Below are 17,854 nucleotides of genomic sequence, written 5' to 3' on the forward strand. Positions count from 1 at the left end.
TTCTAAGCACAACTGTATCCTCAGTCTGAGGCTTCAGATAAGACCTGTACTCTTTTCTTCTTTATTGTTTGTATTAATTTTCTAGGTATTGATTCTCATGGAGGAATCAGAGTTAAGGCTACTGCACTGCAATGACAGCACTCAGTATGTCTTTTTCTTTATGTGAATTGAATGTAGATATAACTCTCTCTTTTCTTTTGAAGTAAGCAAGTCTATAATGGAAGCTGTACTAAATTATTGTCCTCTGAACTGGTGACAAAAGATAGCTGGTGCTTTTTTTCTTTCTTAGGTGAAATTTTCACTGCTCCTTACATAGCAATGAGTGTGTGTAGAAATCTCTCCGGAAAAAATACCATTTTGATAAAAAATATCCTGCAGAAGAAATCTGAATGATAAGGGCAGTAATCATATTTTTAGACACATTCCTTTATGTTGATCTGTTTGTCTAAACTCTAAAATCTTAGGCAAAGTTAAAGGGATTGCATTCTGTTTGCAATCCAAGAAAAAATGACAGGTAAACCAGCAGCTGTGCTGAAATGTGTACAGTTCTGAACACCTGACAATAGGGTTACCATATTTCAGCAAGCAAAAAAGAGGACAGGGGGAGCCGCGCCCCCATCCTGCCCTAGCCCCGCCCCTGCCCCTTCCACTCCCTCCCACTTCCCGCCCCCCTCAGAACTCCCAACCCTCCCCCTGCTCCTTGTCCCCTGACTGCCCCCTCCTGGGACCCCTGCCCCTAACTGCCCCCCAGGACTCCACCCCCTACCTAAGCCTCCCTGCTCCTTGTTCCCTGACTGCCCCCTCCTGAGACCCTCCCCCCATCCTAACTGGCCCCCTAGGATCCTACCCCCTACCTGTCCCCTGACTGCCCCAACCCTTATGCACACCCCCACCCCCAGACAGACCCCCGGGACTCCCACGCCCCATCCAACCACTCCCCACCCCCTGACAGCCCCCCCCAGAACTCCCGACCCATCTAAACCCCTCTGCTCCCTATCCCCTGACTGCTCCGATCCCTCTCCCCACCCCTGCCCCCTGAAAGCCCCCCCCGCTCCTTGTCCCCTGACTATCCCTCCTGGGACCCCTGCTCCTAACTGCCCTCCAGAACCCCGCCCCCTACCTAAGCCTCCCTGTTCCTTGTCCCCTAACTGACCCCTCCTGAGACCCCCCCACCCTAACTGCCCCCCTAGGACTCTACCCCCTACCTGTACCCTGACTGCCCAAAACCTTATCCACACCCCCACCCCCAGAAAGCCCCCCCTGCTCCCTGGCTCTTGACTACCCCCTCCAGAACCTCCCTGCCCCTTCTCCGACCCCTTGGCCCCCTTTCCCTGCCGCTCAGACCAGCATGCCAGGGAGGAGGAGCAGGGGGAGGAGCTCCAGACTGCCAGTGCGAACTGCTGGCTGGTGATCTGCGAATGCAGGGAGGGAGGGCTCTCAGCTGCAGGGGAGAGGAGGGGGAAGCGGAGGAGGAGGTCTCTCTGGCTGTCGGAGCCCCATGTAAGTGGCACCATCCAGCCGGCTGCCCTGTCATCCGCGCGTGCTCTGCATGGGCGGGGTGGAAGTCCGGACATTTACAGATTCCCCCCGGATGCTATTTTTAACTCAAAAAAGCCGGACATGTCCGGGGGAATCCGGACGAATGGTAACCCTACCTGACAAGATTTCATACTACGTAAGAGATTTTTTCCTGGACTTTGCTTTATGGAGTCAATACTTGCTTATTCTGTTCACAGGAGTTTAAAAATTAACCTCTGAGTCCACACAAAAGGTATAGTTCTGAATTTGGTCCAGAAACAGGGTTACCATTTGTATGCTTTTCCCACTGCAACTCTTACTACATTTTTAAACAGCTTTCTCCCATCCCCCGCAAAATGTAGCTAACAAAATGGTGCCAGTCATCACTATGTTAATTTATTTCTAAGTTATATCATTGTCCCTTTGGCTATAAATGTATCATTTAGGTTCTAAGTTCTCTGGGCAAGGAATTGTCTCTTCATTCAGCATTATCATTATTAATAAAATCTGGGTAATTATATTTATCTTCTTTTGTAAAGTGCTTTGAAATCTATTAATGAAAAGTAATATATAAGATCTAGGTATAATTATTATTTATTACAATGGCATCTAGAGGCCCCCATCATGGATTTGGGTCGTGTGGTGCTAAGTGCTGTACAAACACAGGACAAAAAGATGATTCCTGCCCCAAATTGCTTAGAATCTATGTATGAGATGAGAGACAACAGGGTGGATACAACAAGTAGATGGGAAGAGAGCAGAAGGCAACAACAGACAATACTGACAGTACATCAGCATGATAAGCGGATTAAGCCCCATTCTTAATTGGAGCGTTTGGGTGCTATTGTAATATAAATGATTAATAATATCATTGACTCTTGCTTTGGCAGATTTAATAATGGTCTGTTATGATGGACACTGCATTTTTCTGAGCTCCAATCTGTTTCCAGAAGGATCTTTAGACAGTAAAACAATCTCTGAATGGAAAGTGTTTGATGCTCTGGCAAGCATTTGAACATACTGAATATTTTTTACTCTCAAAATATGCTATTCCTGCCTTATAGTCTGCTCCTTTTATGGGAAAGGTCAGGTGTAACTGCATTTGGCAGACTCTCATTTGCTCTGTTATGGGGTATGAAGAGCCCATTGTATCAGGGTTATTTGAAAGCTTGCTGTACTTATTGGTATGCTGAAGTGAAAAGTTGAGGTAACCTTCAGAATGGGGTGGGCAAAATTTTTGGTCTGAGGGCCACATCTGGGTATGGAAATTGTATGGCGGGCCATGAATGCTCATGAAATTGGGGGTTGGGATGCGGGAGGGGGTGAGGGCTTTGTGGTGGGTCCAAAAATGAGGAGTTCAGTGTGCGGGAAGGGGCTTTGGGTTGGGGCACAGGGTTGGGGTGAGAGGGGGAATGAGGGTTCCAGCTCGGGCTGCAGGCTCTGGGGATGAGGGTTGGGGGTGCAGGAGGATGCTCATCAGTGTGCAGAGCCCCTTGGCTGCCTCTACATGTAGGAGCTGGAGGTGGGACATGCTGCTGCTTCCAGGAGCTGCACTGAGCCACGGTACGCATGGAGCGGGGCAAGCCCCGGACCCTGCTCCCTGGCGGGTGCTCAAGGGCCAGACTAAAATGTCTGAAGGGCCAGATGTGGCTCCCGGGCCATAGTTCGCCCACCCCTGCTTCAGAAGCTACTCCACTGTGGCTGGAAGTAAACACTGTTGTGTAAAGATAATTCCGAGATCTTCTATACGCTTTTCATCAGTAGGTCTCAAAGTGCTTTACAAAGGAGCTCAGTATTATTATTGCCATTTTACAGATGAGGAAACTGAGTCATAAAGGGGAAGTGACTTGTCCAAGGTTACACCACAGACCAATGGCTGAGCTGCAAGCAGGACCCAGGTCTCCAGAGTTCCAGTAACACTCTTTTGATGTTATTGTGTAAAGTTATTCACTGTTGAAACCCTGGAGATAGGTTAACCACATGTGCTGGTTCTCAGTCAGGCCTGCTGAGGAATTCACAATGAGTTGCAGAGGGATTGCAAGCCTAAACCCCTGGTCTGGAGGGAGAGAGATGCAGGTCTCCACCTGAGAGAAGTGATGGCTTGGACCCTGAAACTTTAAATGGGTGCCCTCAAGAAATACCAGATGGGTGGGAGTCAAAGGTGCAGTTAACCCTGAAAGCTGTAACGGCACCTATGGGAAATTACGAGCTGATAATGAGAGAGAATGAATTTTCATCAGCTCCAGCTACCAACATCACCTATACTTAAAGTTGCCTGACACGTCTTATTGGCAGGGGAGTTACCCTGCTAGGGATGTGCTTTTTGCTGCCACCATGAAAATTTACCCATATACGACCAAGTTACAAGCCTCTGAAAAATCTGATTTTACGTGGTGAGCAGAGACTTGTTAAAGTTTGACAACTAAATTCTCTGAAGATTCTGTTTGCACTGAGCATGCTTCTCCCTCCCTCACAGCTACTCCTGTATGCCAGCCGGACTGTGCATATGCCATTGCCACAGAGAGACTGGGCATGCTGCAACCCAGGGCTCCAGAGACTGAATCTGGCTTTCCCCCAGTTTCTCCTCCTGCAGGGCACCAAATCTGAGTACAAGGAGACCATCTTTCCTGTGCTCTCAATGCTGTCCCTGCTGGTGTCCAGGCAGGAAGGAAGAGACTGAAGTGGTTGTATATAATGCAGAGAGGCAAGGAATGGAACCATGTTCTCTTGATTACTCACCCTCCATTTCCTTCCTACTATTTGCCACACTCACTAATTCTGTTTAGTTTTTAGTTAAAGTATAAGCTCTTAAGGGCAGGGAACCTGCCTTCTGACTTCTTCTAAACATGAATGGACTCTAAAATGGTTTAGCTTGGAAAGGAGGCAGCTTAGAGCAGGCTTGACCGAATCATTCAAAATGATTGATTCCGTCCATTTTACCTGGTGGGTTTTAAAGAAAAGACAACACTTGCAGAAATTAGAGAACAGAATTAGAAAATAAAATACTCCCCCCCCCCCCCGCAGAGAACTGCATGTGTATGTGTGTTCTGTGTACAACAATATGACTGTTTCTCTCATTGTTACCCAGCTAGGGCTGCCTTACAGAAGAGCTAAACTCACTCTGCCCCAGCTGATGCCACTGGGAGCTGAAGGTGCTTGGCATATGTGAAAATGTGACCACTATCTTGTTTTATATTTACCTTTAGTTGCCTTTGGGGATTCTCCTCCCCCCTTACAAGCTCTTTATAGTCAAAATTCATGACACCTCTTACTAAATGTCTGGGGGTGCTGACTACTGACTGTCTAGAAGCCACGCAGGCTACAGAATCCACTGTGTGGACTTGTTCAGTGTTGTTTCTCATTTGTCCTTTAGGTCTGTCGGCAGCCAAGTTGCTGACTGAGTCAGGGCTGAGTGTTGTGGTGTTGGAAGCCCGTGACAGAGTTGGAGGAAGAACTTTCACTGCAAGGGTAATTATCCCCACAAATAGTATCTAAATTATTGCACTTATTTTTTGAGCAGAGCCTCCCACATACTGAAGAACCCCTCAGGAGGGTAGAATTCCAGGGTGGCGGCACATAGGGAAGTCCTTGACGGTGCTGAACCAGGGGCAAGAAAAAGTATGGAGTGTCTGTGGCGACACAGAATTTTCTAGGATATTTGCAGGTTCTGGGGTTATCACACCTCCCCTCCCACCTGTTCCACATGGAAGGAAAAGATGATTATGTATGTAGCAAAAACTGCCCTTGCAGAGATGCTCTGGAGAAATGTTTCTAAAGGGAACCAATGCAGAGTTTTCACCTCTGTGGCTTCCTCTTGCAGGTTTTCTCCGGGGCAGGGGTGGTGGTGGTGGTGGTGGTGGGGTCGGGAATCTGGCCTCAAATACTCAATTAACATAAATAGTTTCTCTGGATTACATTGTTTATCTCATGATTGATTGCAAAGGGCTTATCTTTCTTCTTTTGTCTTTTGGGAAACCAGAATAAGCAAGTCCAGTATGTGGACCTTGGAGGAGCATATGTGGGACCGACACAAAATCGCATCCTGCGGTTGTCTAAGGAGCTAGGAATAGAGACGTATAAAGTGAATGAAGTAGAACATCTTATTCACCATGTCAAGGTAAGGTAGAATGCATCTCTAAAACACAGCCATGTAGATGAGTGTAGATTGTTGTTCGTTGCTTTTTTTTATTTCTGTGGGGATGTCACCAGTTTAGAAGTACTATCTCCTGTATTGCCTTTTAAAAAAAATGGGTAGCAAAGTACCATAAACATGTCCTGCTAATTAATCCATTTATGAAGTTTTAATGTAACAATTTGTGCTTACATATTGTGCCTTCAATTAAAAGATAAATGCATTGAACGCTAAGGTCAATGTTTCTGACAGTGATCACTGACTCTACGTGACTTTTCTTGGTGCACTGCTCGGGCTGCCTGGGGCCTGACTTTCAGAAGGGCTGGAAACTCACAACTGCAGCGGAAGTTAGCAGAAGCCGTGGATGCTCAGCACTCTGGAAAATCAGGCCCAAGGTGTCTCCAGTTGGGCACCGCTAAGGCAGTGGCTACTTTTGAAAAGTTTGGACTAAGAATTAAACTTTACAAGTCAAATATTAGGCCGATTTTACTGATGGGGGAACTAAAATACAGAGTAAGTAATGCTCTGATTTCACGAGGTGCCGAGTGCCCTGGGACTTGAGGGTGCTCAGAAGTTTGTGCAAACACGTCCCAAATGACTTGTCCAGGATCTGAAACAAGACATCTGTGTGGCAGATCGGGTAAAAGCCCAGATTTTCTGAGTCCTTGTTCTATGCTCTGACCCAAAAGAGCATCTCTCCACCTGTTAAACATGGAACAATGGTGCATCTTCCCAGAGGAGAGACTTTCCAAGTTTTGCAGCTGCTTCTGTGGAAATGAGCTTCAAATTTAATGTTACACACATGAGTAAAACACTATGAAAAGCTATTGTTATGTGGTCTTGTGACAGGGGAAACGTTTCAGCCAGTCAAGTTTCAGGATTTCTGATGCTTAATCAAAGTTTAAACAAAAATTCAAGGGACTTAAACAGCAACTGCAACAAAAGATCTGCACTCTCATAGATTTTTCTCAATTGGTTTTCCTGCTTGATTCTTATGAAAAATAAGCCTCTTCTCAAAGCCAATGATGCAGCTTTTTATGCTGGCATTGAACAGTTGTTACTACTGAACTAGCATACATGAGACCATAGGACAGAATGTACATGATCACTGACTCTACGTGACTTTTCTTGGTGCACTGCTCGGGCTGCCTGGGGCCTGACTTTCAGAAGGGCTGGAAACTCACAACTGCAGCGGAAGTTAGCAGAAGCCGTGGATGCTCAGCACTCTGGAAAATCAGGCCCAAGGTGTCTCCAGTTGGGCACCGCTAAGGCAGTGGCTACTTTTGAAAAGTTTGGACTAAGAATTAAACTTTACAAGTCAAATATTAGGCCGATTTTACTGATGGGGGAACTAAAATACAGAGTAAGTAATGCTCTGATTTCACGAGGTGCCGAGTGCCCTGGGACTTGAGGGTGCTCAGAAGTTTGTGCAAACACGTCCCAAATGACTTGTCCAGGATCTGAAACAAGACATCTGTGTGGCAGATCGGGTAAAAGCCCAGATTTTCTGAGTCCTTGTTCTATGCTCTGACCCAAAAGAGCATCTCTCCACCTGTTAAACATGGAACAATGGTGCATCTTCCCAGAGGAGAGACTTTCCAAGTTTTGCAGCTGCTTCTGTGGAAATGAGCTTCAAATTTAATGTTACACACATGAGTAAAACACTATGAAAAGCTATTGTTATGTGGTCTTGTGACAGGGGAAACGTTTCAGCCAGTCAAGTTTCAGGATTTCTGATGCTTAATCAAAGTTTAAACAAAAATTCAAGGGACTTAAACAGCAACTGCAACAAAAGATCTGCACTCTCATAGATTTTTCTCAATTGGTTTTCCTGCTTGATTCTTATGAAAAATAAGCCTCTTCTCAAAGCCAATGATGCAGCTTTTTATGCTGGCATTGAACAGTTGTTACTACTGAACTAGCATACATGAGACCATAGGACAGAATGTACATAATGTATCTTTTATATTATAATAAGAATAAAATTGATGAGATATCAAATGCTGTCATGGGTTAAATATTTCTTTCTTTAAAAGTAAACGTTTTGATTTCACGCATGATTATTTTTTCCGTTCACCTCTATATTTATCCAACAATGGGAGAATATTGTTATAATATTATTGTCACAGATCCACAGGGCAGGATCTGCCTCTGGTCTTTAAACAGTTTTTCTGGAAGTCTCTCGCTTGGTGATAAGCCCTGGGCTTCTACTTTTCTCAAGGAAGGGCCGTGATTCTGCTACTTTCAGATTGGGTTTGTGGCTTCAGCACCGCTGTGTCTCACTGTGGCTTTTTCAGCAGATCCAAAGTAGCTTGGAACCCCTTGGGAGACTTTTCTTCTTGGGAGGTATGCAACCAGCAGATGTTTTCGGTGACACAGGACAACCTTTTCAAAACAAGCCATTATTAATTAGAAAACAGGATATGGTATTTAGGCATGCTGGGTCAAGAAAGTAAATCAAAGCCAAAATGTATAACTCTCGCCTGACTTGATTGTTGATCCTTGTTTAGTTAGGAGGGTCCCTCTTTGCCCTTGCAGCTAACCTCCCTCTGTTTCTGTGATTGCCAACCTGTCATCTTTTCACTGACACCCTGGGAAGTCCCTTGCAGCTCATTCAGACCCCCTCCTTTTTCTAAGGTCTTTGAGGTTTTCTAATGTTGTATTGTTCCCTTTGATTTCTCTGTTCTCAGCGTTGGCATAACAGCTGTGTTCCGGGTTTGGCAGAGGAGTTGCCTCTTCAAAGCTTTGAACCTGGCTGTTGTGCTTGAATTTTTGCTGGGATGTTCCTTATTTAGACCATTGTTTTACATCTTCTGCTCAGTTTCTCTAACAACTCCTCTTGATCTAACTCCATAGTAAGTAACCCATCATAAACACACAGAGGCATACATCATACTAATAAAAATAATACCATTTGTCACAGTGTATCATAAATAGAAACCTTAATTACAATTAAATAGGCTGGATCCTTTACGTGAGACAGAAAGCACATGCACTGGCTAGGAGCTTCTCTGGTGCAGCTAAATCTATTTCATAATCTTGGCTTCCTGAAACTGGATTTCTTGGTTCTTATTTATACAGTGCCTAAGTATACTCCTTTCAGATCTCTTGTCTTTTACCATACAACCTCCCAAAGCTTTTCCCCACATTATTCCAGAAGCAATGCAAGCATTGGAGGCCAGTCTAGTTGGTGACAAATGGAGAATATACTTCTCTGCACCCTGGAATCTAGGTGATGATATTAAAATTTTTGACTGAAGTTCTATCCTGTAAGCTGAACCCCAAAAGTTCACAGTGTCCAAAAGTCTGTCAGCTCTAAGTGGGTTCAGATCCAAATACTAACCCAAACTTTGTAGTGAAGGCCAAATCTACTCAAATTCTGGAAGATGTGTCCCTTGGGAAATGGAAGGTATCTATTTTTTTCAATTCCCTTTCCAGTATTCTAGCAAGGGTCCCTGTGCATCTTTTAAAATCAGCTACTGCTTTTACATATACCCAAGAGCAAAATCAAGCCTTTTAAAGTCAATTTAATTCATTTCAGAGGCTTTTTAAATTCGAATAATGTATGGGTCTTCCTTTGTACTACAAAACGAAAAGACTGAGTCTTGTTTATCTCCAAGTGAGTCCCTCCTCATTAGGCTTTGCCATCTAGATTGACTTCTGTGTTTATTTTTCTTTAATCTTTTTTAAGTGCCCAGATCTACTGCAGGATTTTTTTTCCTTCTTGCTTTTGCATTGCTTATGATACCTTCATAGAAGTTTGAAAATAATAATTCTTGCCCTGCATATTTTGTTTTGGTGAAAAGTGACCTCTCTCTTTGCTAGTCTTCTAAAGGAGATTATATCGACATATTTGTTTTCCTTGCTGTTGTGTCAGCCTTACTGAGGAAAAATATTCACAGCTCTGGGACTAGTGTTCGTTAGTTTAACTGCTGCAAAAAAACAGCAAAAGCAATGTGTACTTGTAGGCCAAAATTTTCAAACATGCATGCCTAATACATGCATGCCTAATACATGCTTTTTATTTAGCTGTTTAAATAACTGGATTTTCAATGGTTCTGAGCACATGCAGATCCCATTGACTTGAGCTGTGGGAGTTAAGCACTTCTTAAAATCAAACCATTTTTATTTAGGAGCCTAAATATGGATTTAAGAAAATTTTGTCCAGAGGTTTTATTTGCCTTACCAAAATGTTGGCTGTTGTGTTCTACAGGTAGTCAAATTTTGGATTTAAAAAAAAAAAAAACAGAAAAAATAGTTATAATCTAGATAATATTTGCCACCTGATTACATCACTGTTAATTTATATCAAATATGGGACCTAAACCATTTAAGTGTCCCTTTAAAGTAATGTAATTAAATATGGGTGTGGGTTTACCATTTGTCAGGATCAAATTATCAACAGATCTACCTATTTATTTAACTACACCTCTAGCCCGATATAACGTTGTCCTCGGGAGCCAGAAAATCTTACTGCATTATAGGTGAAACTGCATTATATCGAACTTGCTTTGATTCACGGGAGTGCGCAGCCCTGCCCCCCGGAGTCACTGCTTTACTGCGTTATATTCAAATTCGTGTTATATCGGGTTGCGTTATATTGGGGTAGAGGTGTATTATTGTATCTCAAACTTGGTCTAATCCCATTATCGATGCCCATATGATCATGAAGATTTGGTGTTTAAAACACAGTTCTGCAATTTTTATTGTGTACAAAATAGAAATTGATTTGTTAAGTGTAATGACTGGAATTAAGAGGCTTTGCTACATAAAATCCGTGTATAGAAGCGTTTTATGTGTTTGAAAGTAATGATCCTCCAACTTCGAATTTAAGAATGTGCTTCTTTCATATAGAAAGAGAACAGTCTACCCTTGCATCAATGCATCTCACTCCAGCTGCACTTGCTCATGTCTGTGGCCTTGTCTTTCCCATTCTCACCTGCAGAGAATTTCCTGATGTACTCACCAGCATCACAACATTCCATTTACACCCGTGTTTCAGCAGCCTGACGGAGCTCACTTCTCTAAGTCCATCCATGAGACTGGGGTGGACACACTAGTGCTATTTTTATGGTACATTTCTTCGTTATATTTCACACTCATGTTCTTTACCGCAATCAGAACTTTTCATAATATCATGTTTCTCATGTTGCCCCACATCTGGACGTCATCAATATAAGTGGAACAACACATCTATTCCTTTTAAACTTCCTACTGTCTTATTTTGGTGCACTGAAAATACCAAGCAGTAACCACTGAAAATGGTATCTGTCTATCTGTTCTGAAATATACTGTACCTGGAACTTTCCTCATGCAGTGACAATTGCCAAAATCCCACTGGATGTTTCCAAAACACTAAAGGCTGGACTGGCCATGTCCTATACAAGTTCATGGAAGGCCATCAATGCAACAAGGAGCATCCCCATCATAGGGTTGGGGCAGATTCTTGACAGCAAGTACAGTAAGACTGAGCCAGCAGTAACACTGGTGTGCACAGCCTGGGAACTCCTAGGAGGAATTCCAGGTGAGCCAAATTGTCTGGCATGTCACTGAAATCACTTTCTGTTGATAGATGGTGAATATTTACTCTCTTCTACATAAAACCTTTCACTGAAACCACCAATCTGCATTAATGAGAATGCTCATCTGTATCTGTGTAGAAAATCTTTGCAGTCCTCCTGGGTGTGATTCATTTTTGATATTACCGTGGAACTGATGGTGTTATTAAAATGCAGTTTGCTGTGGTCTTGTTTATGAATTATAGATGTGATACCACTGTCGTACTGGGATTTAATTGGCAATGGGATAAGTGATTATTGTATCTCTAGGTATGTAGTTCAGTGGTGTTTGTGTAGTTCTGTGGTATCAGTGATATGTACATACATTAGAGTTAAGCAATATGATTTATTTTAGTCTGTGACCTGCTTTGCAAAAATTAATAGCAGTTTCTGTTAGCATAGCTTAGAGTATAATGGCTTAAATGGATTTTAAATGACTAGATGAAATTGAAGCAATTTTTCTTAGTGTATATTTTCTTTCTCTGAATGCATTGTAATTAAAGTATGTGAGAATCTTAGTTGCTGTTGGCGATAGGTGATAGACTCAAAATGTCATCATCCCTCCTTCCCCCTGGCCTTATTTATTGGGGAATATTTAATTGAAAAACTGTGTGCAAGTGGGAATTAGACTACTGAATAGAATCAATTGCCGTCTTTTCAGAAGTTGAGCCTCTCGTGGTTTGAAAATGAAGCCAAATAAATTTAAAGTCACTTTTTAAATTACATGATCACAGAGGGACTTGGTGGTTGACGGTATTGGTAATGGGGTATGGAACTTTTTGACTTCTAGGTCATCAGCTCACATTTTCCCCAGCTATAAAATGGTCTCAAGAGTGGGGAGAGGTAGCAGTCCACATCATGAAAAACACCCTTGTACAGTTAGCTTCATTAACTTTCTCAACAGAGAGGCCAAAGACTGAATGGGGAGAGAGACGAAAATATGGTCTGACCCCCCCCAAGCTTGATTCTCTCCATGTTGTAGTTGAGGTAGCAATCATTGATGGGCATGTGTAGAAAGCTTGCTCTTGTGCTGTCTACTTTGGCCCTGGCCTGTGGCTAAATGGACATCTTCACTTTCCAGAGCTGGCCATCTGGCAATGATTGCAAAGGGTGAATTCACAGTTAGATTTTTTTAACAAATGAAAGTATTATAGCAGAGGTGAAAGATGCTATGTGATGTACAGACAGAATTGCAAAAGCAAAGTTGTACAGTACATGGTCACTTCTCTCAGCGCTGTCTGTAGAGCAGATCTGGTCAGAGATGCTAAATCAGTGAAGTTTACTTGAACTCTGGCAACTGTGCCCTTATGGTTTGTGTGTGGGTGGAAGGAATAAGAAAAAATTACATGAGCAAACAAGGCTTTTGATTAATTAGAATTGGCAGATGAATGGAAGGAACCTTTCCGAGTCGTTTCCTAGGAGATAAGGATAAGCAGCCATAGTATTCACTCAGCTTGTTTAATCCAGGCTGCTTGGAGCAAAGCCTAAATTGCACTCGATTGTAATAACTGTTTTTTTCCTTATATTGCTGATTAAGCATCATCATAGAAACGGAGACTAGACAAATGCTTATTTCATACAGGAACAGCTGCTTGATTCCTGTGGGTTTCACACATGCCTGTTGGAGCCGATCTGGTGTCATGCATCACTTTTAAACAACAAATTTCAGAGCCTGGAGTATCCTAAAAATTCGAGTGATCCCAACATTCTCTTCTGTTTTAAATAAAATATATTTTCTGGTTTTGCACAGTGGCCCTATCTCTTTACGAGCGAGTCAACCCAGGATGATTTTTTCCCCAAACTGAAACTCCTCTCCCCCACATTTTTCTTCTTTAAAAGAACAGAAAAGAAAAAAAAATCCAAAAACACCCACAAAGGTGTTCATTTTATGGAATGAAATAGCAAACATTTTCAATGGGTTTAATTTTGAAAGCATTTTTATTCAAGCATAGAAAGGCGCAAAAAGAAAGGCTTGCAATTCCAGATGCAATGATTTCTAGTAACACTTCTTCCACTGATTGATATTAATTCTGTGCACTTCAAAAAGCTTATTATAAAGCAAAGCCCCATAATCCTACTGTAGGAGGCAGGCAAGTATCCTTTCCCCTACTCCACCTTTTGCAGATGAGATAATCAAGGCTCTGAGAGATTGTACAAGGTTACTTGTTGGCAGAACAGGGAATGGAATTCAGGTCTATAATATGACAGACCCCAGTTTTAGCCACTTAACTCCACTGCCTTTCAGAATGATTGTTCCAAGTGCAGAGGTGAAAGTAAGCCGGTCCGGTCCAGTCCGGCATACCGGCAAGAGCCAGTATGCCGTGCTGGACTGCACCGGCTTCCACAGTGGGGATTTAAAGGGTCTGGTGCTCCGGCCACTGCGGGGAGCCCCGAGCCCTTTAAATCCCCGCCCAAGCCCGGCTGCCGGAGCTGTGGTGGGGATTTAAAGGGCCCGGAGCTTCGCAGCAGCCGGAGCCCCGGTCCCTTTAATTTGCCCCTGAGCCCCAGGGGCTCCCAGCCACCTCTGCAGCTGGGAGCCCCGGAGTGATTTAAAGGCCCTGGGGCTCCCAGCCACAGCCGGTGCCCTAGGGCCTTTAAATCTTGAGAGAGGCCCAGCCTCTTCCGGTTGAGGCCACGCCACCGCTCAGGACTCCGGCCGTACTGGTAAGTCCTGTAAGTTACTTTCACCCCTGTCCAAGTGTATGTGCTTGGTTATGTTGCATGTAAAATGGCGATACTCCTGCGTATCACCATTTACAAAACACTGACAATCCTAGTGAACTAGAATTAATATCAATTGCTCAAATTATTAAAAGCTGTTCTAATGCATATGTGCAAGAGGGCCAAATTAAGGTTGCATAGATGACCTTATTTCCTAACTGAATGCTTGACTTTGCAACTTCAGTGGTCTTTTTGGTTCATATTTTTATATGGAATTAATGTATATATTTCAAATTAGATTGATTACTCCAGCTGTATATTTATAGCGTACAGATGAGTATGGTAACTAATTATCTCAACATATAGAGTCCAGAACAAGAAGAGAGAGAGAATGGAGCTTGTAGTTCAAACTGGCCTTTTTCTAATAAGAAATACAATTCTTTGGCAACTCTAATAAAATTGTATGTGTAGGTCTAGTTGTTCATAACAGCAGTAAATGGCTTGGTTTGCTAGTCAGCATGCTTTAATAAGAGTTATGTTTGCAAAGGAATTAAGTGACAAATTCTGCGCAATTTTAGGTGTCTTACTCATTGTGTAAGTGAGTGCAAATTTCCAGATATATTCTGTAGAGCTGCAGCTGAGAAACAGTGGTTTTATATAGATTGAATTTTCGTACTGACATAGCTCTTTACCATATTTCTCTTGCACCTTGTTCCTGGCTGTATCAGACATCACTCATTTTTAAGCAGGGATGAGAACTTGTATGATTGTGCACATGCTGTAAATCAGTACAGGGCACCACATACTTATAAACATACATCGCAATGAATCAATTTATAAGGTGACATTTGTGGTGGGATTAGAACCTATGTCTCCAGGGCTGAGACAGTTTAGCTGAAGGAATAACTATGGTAGCATGATGCAGAGAATGCTTTGCACATTACATGCAATTTCTTAGAGCAGTGGTTTTCAACCTTTTTTCATTTGTGGAGCCCTAAAAAATTCCAAATGGAGATACAGACCCCTTTTGGAAATCTTAGAGATAGATTTTTCAACCACAGGTTGAAAACCACTGTCTTAGAATAAGAACAGATTATTTTTATTTAAGATAAATGGGTATGGTGTTTTAGAGATGAATGGGACACATGGCTTCCACTTCTAATATCTTACAGACAAAGGGCTGCTTCATCATTCTTTAACACTCTACTCATGGTAGGGGTGGTGCATAAGCACCAGAAGGCATTGTGCCTCAGAGATGCATAGTTTCATTGGGGTCCCCTAGCTGCTGGAAGGGGACAGTAATGGGCAACACCACTTTGTGGGGTGCAATAGAAAATCCTCCCATTACTCTCCCTTGTAACTAGCAAGCTCTGCTGGTTGGAATGTGGGGGAAAGGGCAGACTCATGGCTTCCTTCTTCCTACTCCATGCTCTCTCTCTCTGTTTGCTCCCAGGAGAAAGCACCTGGAACACAACCTCTGCACCCCCAATTCAGGCAGTCCCTACTGTGGCTATGCTACATTTCTATGATTCTATCGTGACTACAATTTTCTCTTTTTGTGCCACGGGCTTAATATAATCTAAGAATGGGTGTGCACAAGAGGCTGACACCTATAGCCCTTATATTAGCTAAGCAAGGCATTATTTGTAATGCTGTTTCCCAAAGCAGATGCATGGAATAATTTCCTTTTAGAGCCCCGGTTGGGGTTGTAATGTCTGGTGAGACTTTACCTTAAGCTCTTTGGTTCTCTTTTTGTTTGTGTCTACGTTTGATGGTTTGCCTGGTTTTGTTACATTTTTTTCCCCTTTGTACAGTCAGAGTCTTCAACATCCTCTGGTACTGTATAACATGGCATCAACCTTTCAAAGCAGCCAAGAGTCCTATAGTGAAGCAGGTCCAGCTTCTGCTGTTCTCACCGGGGCTCTATTTTTGGCAAAATCGCAAGTGGAGTTATGAATAAAATGCCTTTGAAAATCCATGCCTTTGGGCATTTTGGTACTGATGTTGAGAAGTGAAATTAAATACACAGATGGAGTAACATTTGAAGTTATATTTCTGATGCCAGTCTGACTTGATCACATGGTTATATATAAAGAAATGGAAAGAGGTAAAAAGTTTGCACATCCTGGCACATGATTTTCATCTGTGGGCCTGGCCTTTCTTTGGAAAGCCTTTGGCATCAGTAGTGATGGCCCTACATGGTAAGCTAAAACTAGAATGATTATAGCAGTGCATATGTAATACTGATACCCCTGGATGGATTGTTGGCAGCAGGGAGCAAACCTAGGACCTCTTGATCTTAATGCATAAGCCTCTACTGCCAGAGCTAGAAGATGCATTTCTCTTAGCCAGGGCTGTAACAGGCTCATTAATCTCTCTAGCTGGTCTAGCCACTACTAGACGGGGGCAGAGTGCCACACTGAGCGGGCATGGCTTACACGTACATTTACATAGCTTGCATCTAAGGCATCTTTAGTTCTAGAATTGTTGTTCTTTATCCAGACTGAAATACCCTTGTGCTATATGAGAAATCAGGCATCACAGTTTTCTGCACAGGAGACACGTTTGAGTTCTCCCTTTCTGCAGTTCAAATACAATAAAAGAGTAAGAAGAATACCAAAACAAGAATATTTTAAGTATATTGTTAGTCAGCAGAAGCATTATAGGGAACTCATGAGACTTGAGTTAATTCAGAGGGGATAACTCCAACAGAAGTGCCTCAGGTGGAGAAGGAAGCGCAGAACAAAATCAATAATTAGAATAAAGAGAATGCTGTCTGCTTCTGTCTTGGTTTTTTTTTTGAACACAGCATGCACGTGTGTTTCATGCTTGTAGGCCTGGAAAATGTAAGGTGCTTGAAACAGAACAGTTTTACACTTTCTTAGGGAAGACTGGTACAAGATTTACACTTGTGAAATGTAGCTCCACCATTCCAAAATCGTTTAGGTTCACAGTCAAGTTTGTCTTCACTGCTGTAAAAATTATTTATTAATAGGATAATGCTAAGCATTATGGCTTTCCTGAGAGGCTAAAAGAAATTGCCAACATGTTTCAAATGCAGCTTTTTTGAATGAAAAGCGTTATCTAGTGTCACTGGGCACCTCTCCTGGAATGCCCTCCTGCTGCAGGCTGTGGCATAAGTGTGCCTGCCTCAGTTTCCCTCCTTCAGATTCCCCAGAAATAGTACAAAGCATCTTCCCAAGTATAAATATAGTCCTTGTTGGGTTCATTTATTACAAGAGTCCTGTGCACACAAGTCATAACAAAAGCCCCATAGTTCAGAATTCCCCCAGCATAAGCCAAACAATACATGCAACATACCTCCTTGGCATCTCTCACCACGCCCTGGCTCTTCAGTGCAGTCCTGTCCTGTTCTTGTCCCATGACAGCCACCCCAGCCATCCAGCTGGAGTGCAACCCTGCTTTTTTCCAGCAGGAACTTGCCTGGGGAGCATCCATTACTCTCCCAGGTCCTCTTACAGTTCCTATGGGTCCCGCTCTCCAAATCTGGCAATGTCAGTGGGTAAGCGCCTCTGCTGCTCCCCTGCCTTCAGAACTCTCTGGCCCTTGGCTCTGGCTTAGAGCGAGCAGGCAGTTCCCTTCGCTCTTGCTGCCTTCAGCCTTCTCGCAGGAACCACCTTCTGCTTCTTTCTGGGACTCCTCCAGTCCCCTGCTCTCTAGCAACTCTCACCTGCCCCTGACTGAACCAGTCTGCTCTGAGTCACTGGAACATCCTCTCGTTGAGTCTCTTCCTCATCCTTCATAGCCAACAGCATCTGCCCCACCCTCTCAATTGGCCAAACAAGGAATACTTGTTCTGGCACAAGGGAACTGGACCTACTTCATTTACAGGGGCCAGCCACCCTGTGACACCTAGTTTATGTAATAGTGCAACTTTCTTGTAGCTATGCTAATTTTCCTGCAAAACTCAAAGACGTATCCCACCTCAAAGGAACAATTAACAATTGTAACAGTATAGACCAAA

At 43.1% G+C, this 17,854-nt stretch overlaps 1 protein-coding gene across 1 annotated transcript in view; it reads left to right on the top strand.

The window, feature by feature from the left end:
- LOC128823303 (amine oxidase [flavin-containing] B-like) overlaps window positions 1–17,854 on the top strand; it is an 82,784-nt gene that overhangs the window by 31,133 nt on the left and 33,797 nt on the right. The window contains exons 2-3 of the mRNA XM_054005547.1: window positions 4,892–4,986; window positions 5,498–5,635. Coding sequence (XP_053861522.1) covers window positions 4,892–4,986; window positions 5,498–5,635 — 233 coding nt within the window. The remainder of the gene's footprint in view (window positions 1–4,891; window positions 4,987–5,497; window positions 5,636–17,854) is intronic.

Source organism: Malaclemys terrapin, chromosome 1, assembly GCF_027887155.1.
Source record: "Malaclemys terrapin pileata isolate rMalTer1 chromosome 1, rMalTer1.hap1, whole genome shotgun sequence".
Lineage (NCBI taxonomy): Eukaryota > Metazoa > Chordata > Testudines > Emydidae > Malaclemys > Malaclemys terrapin.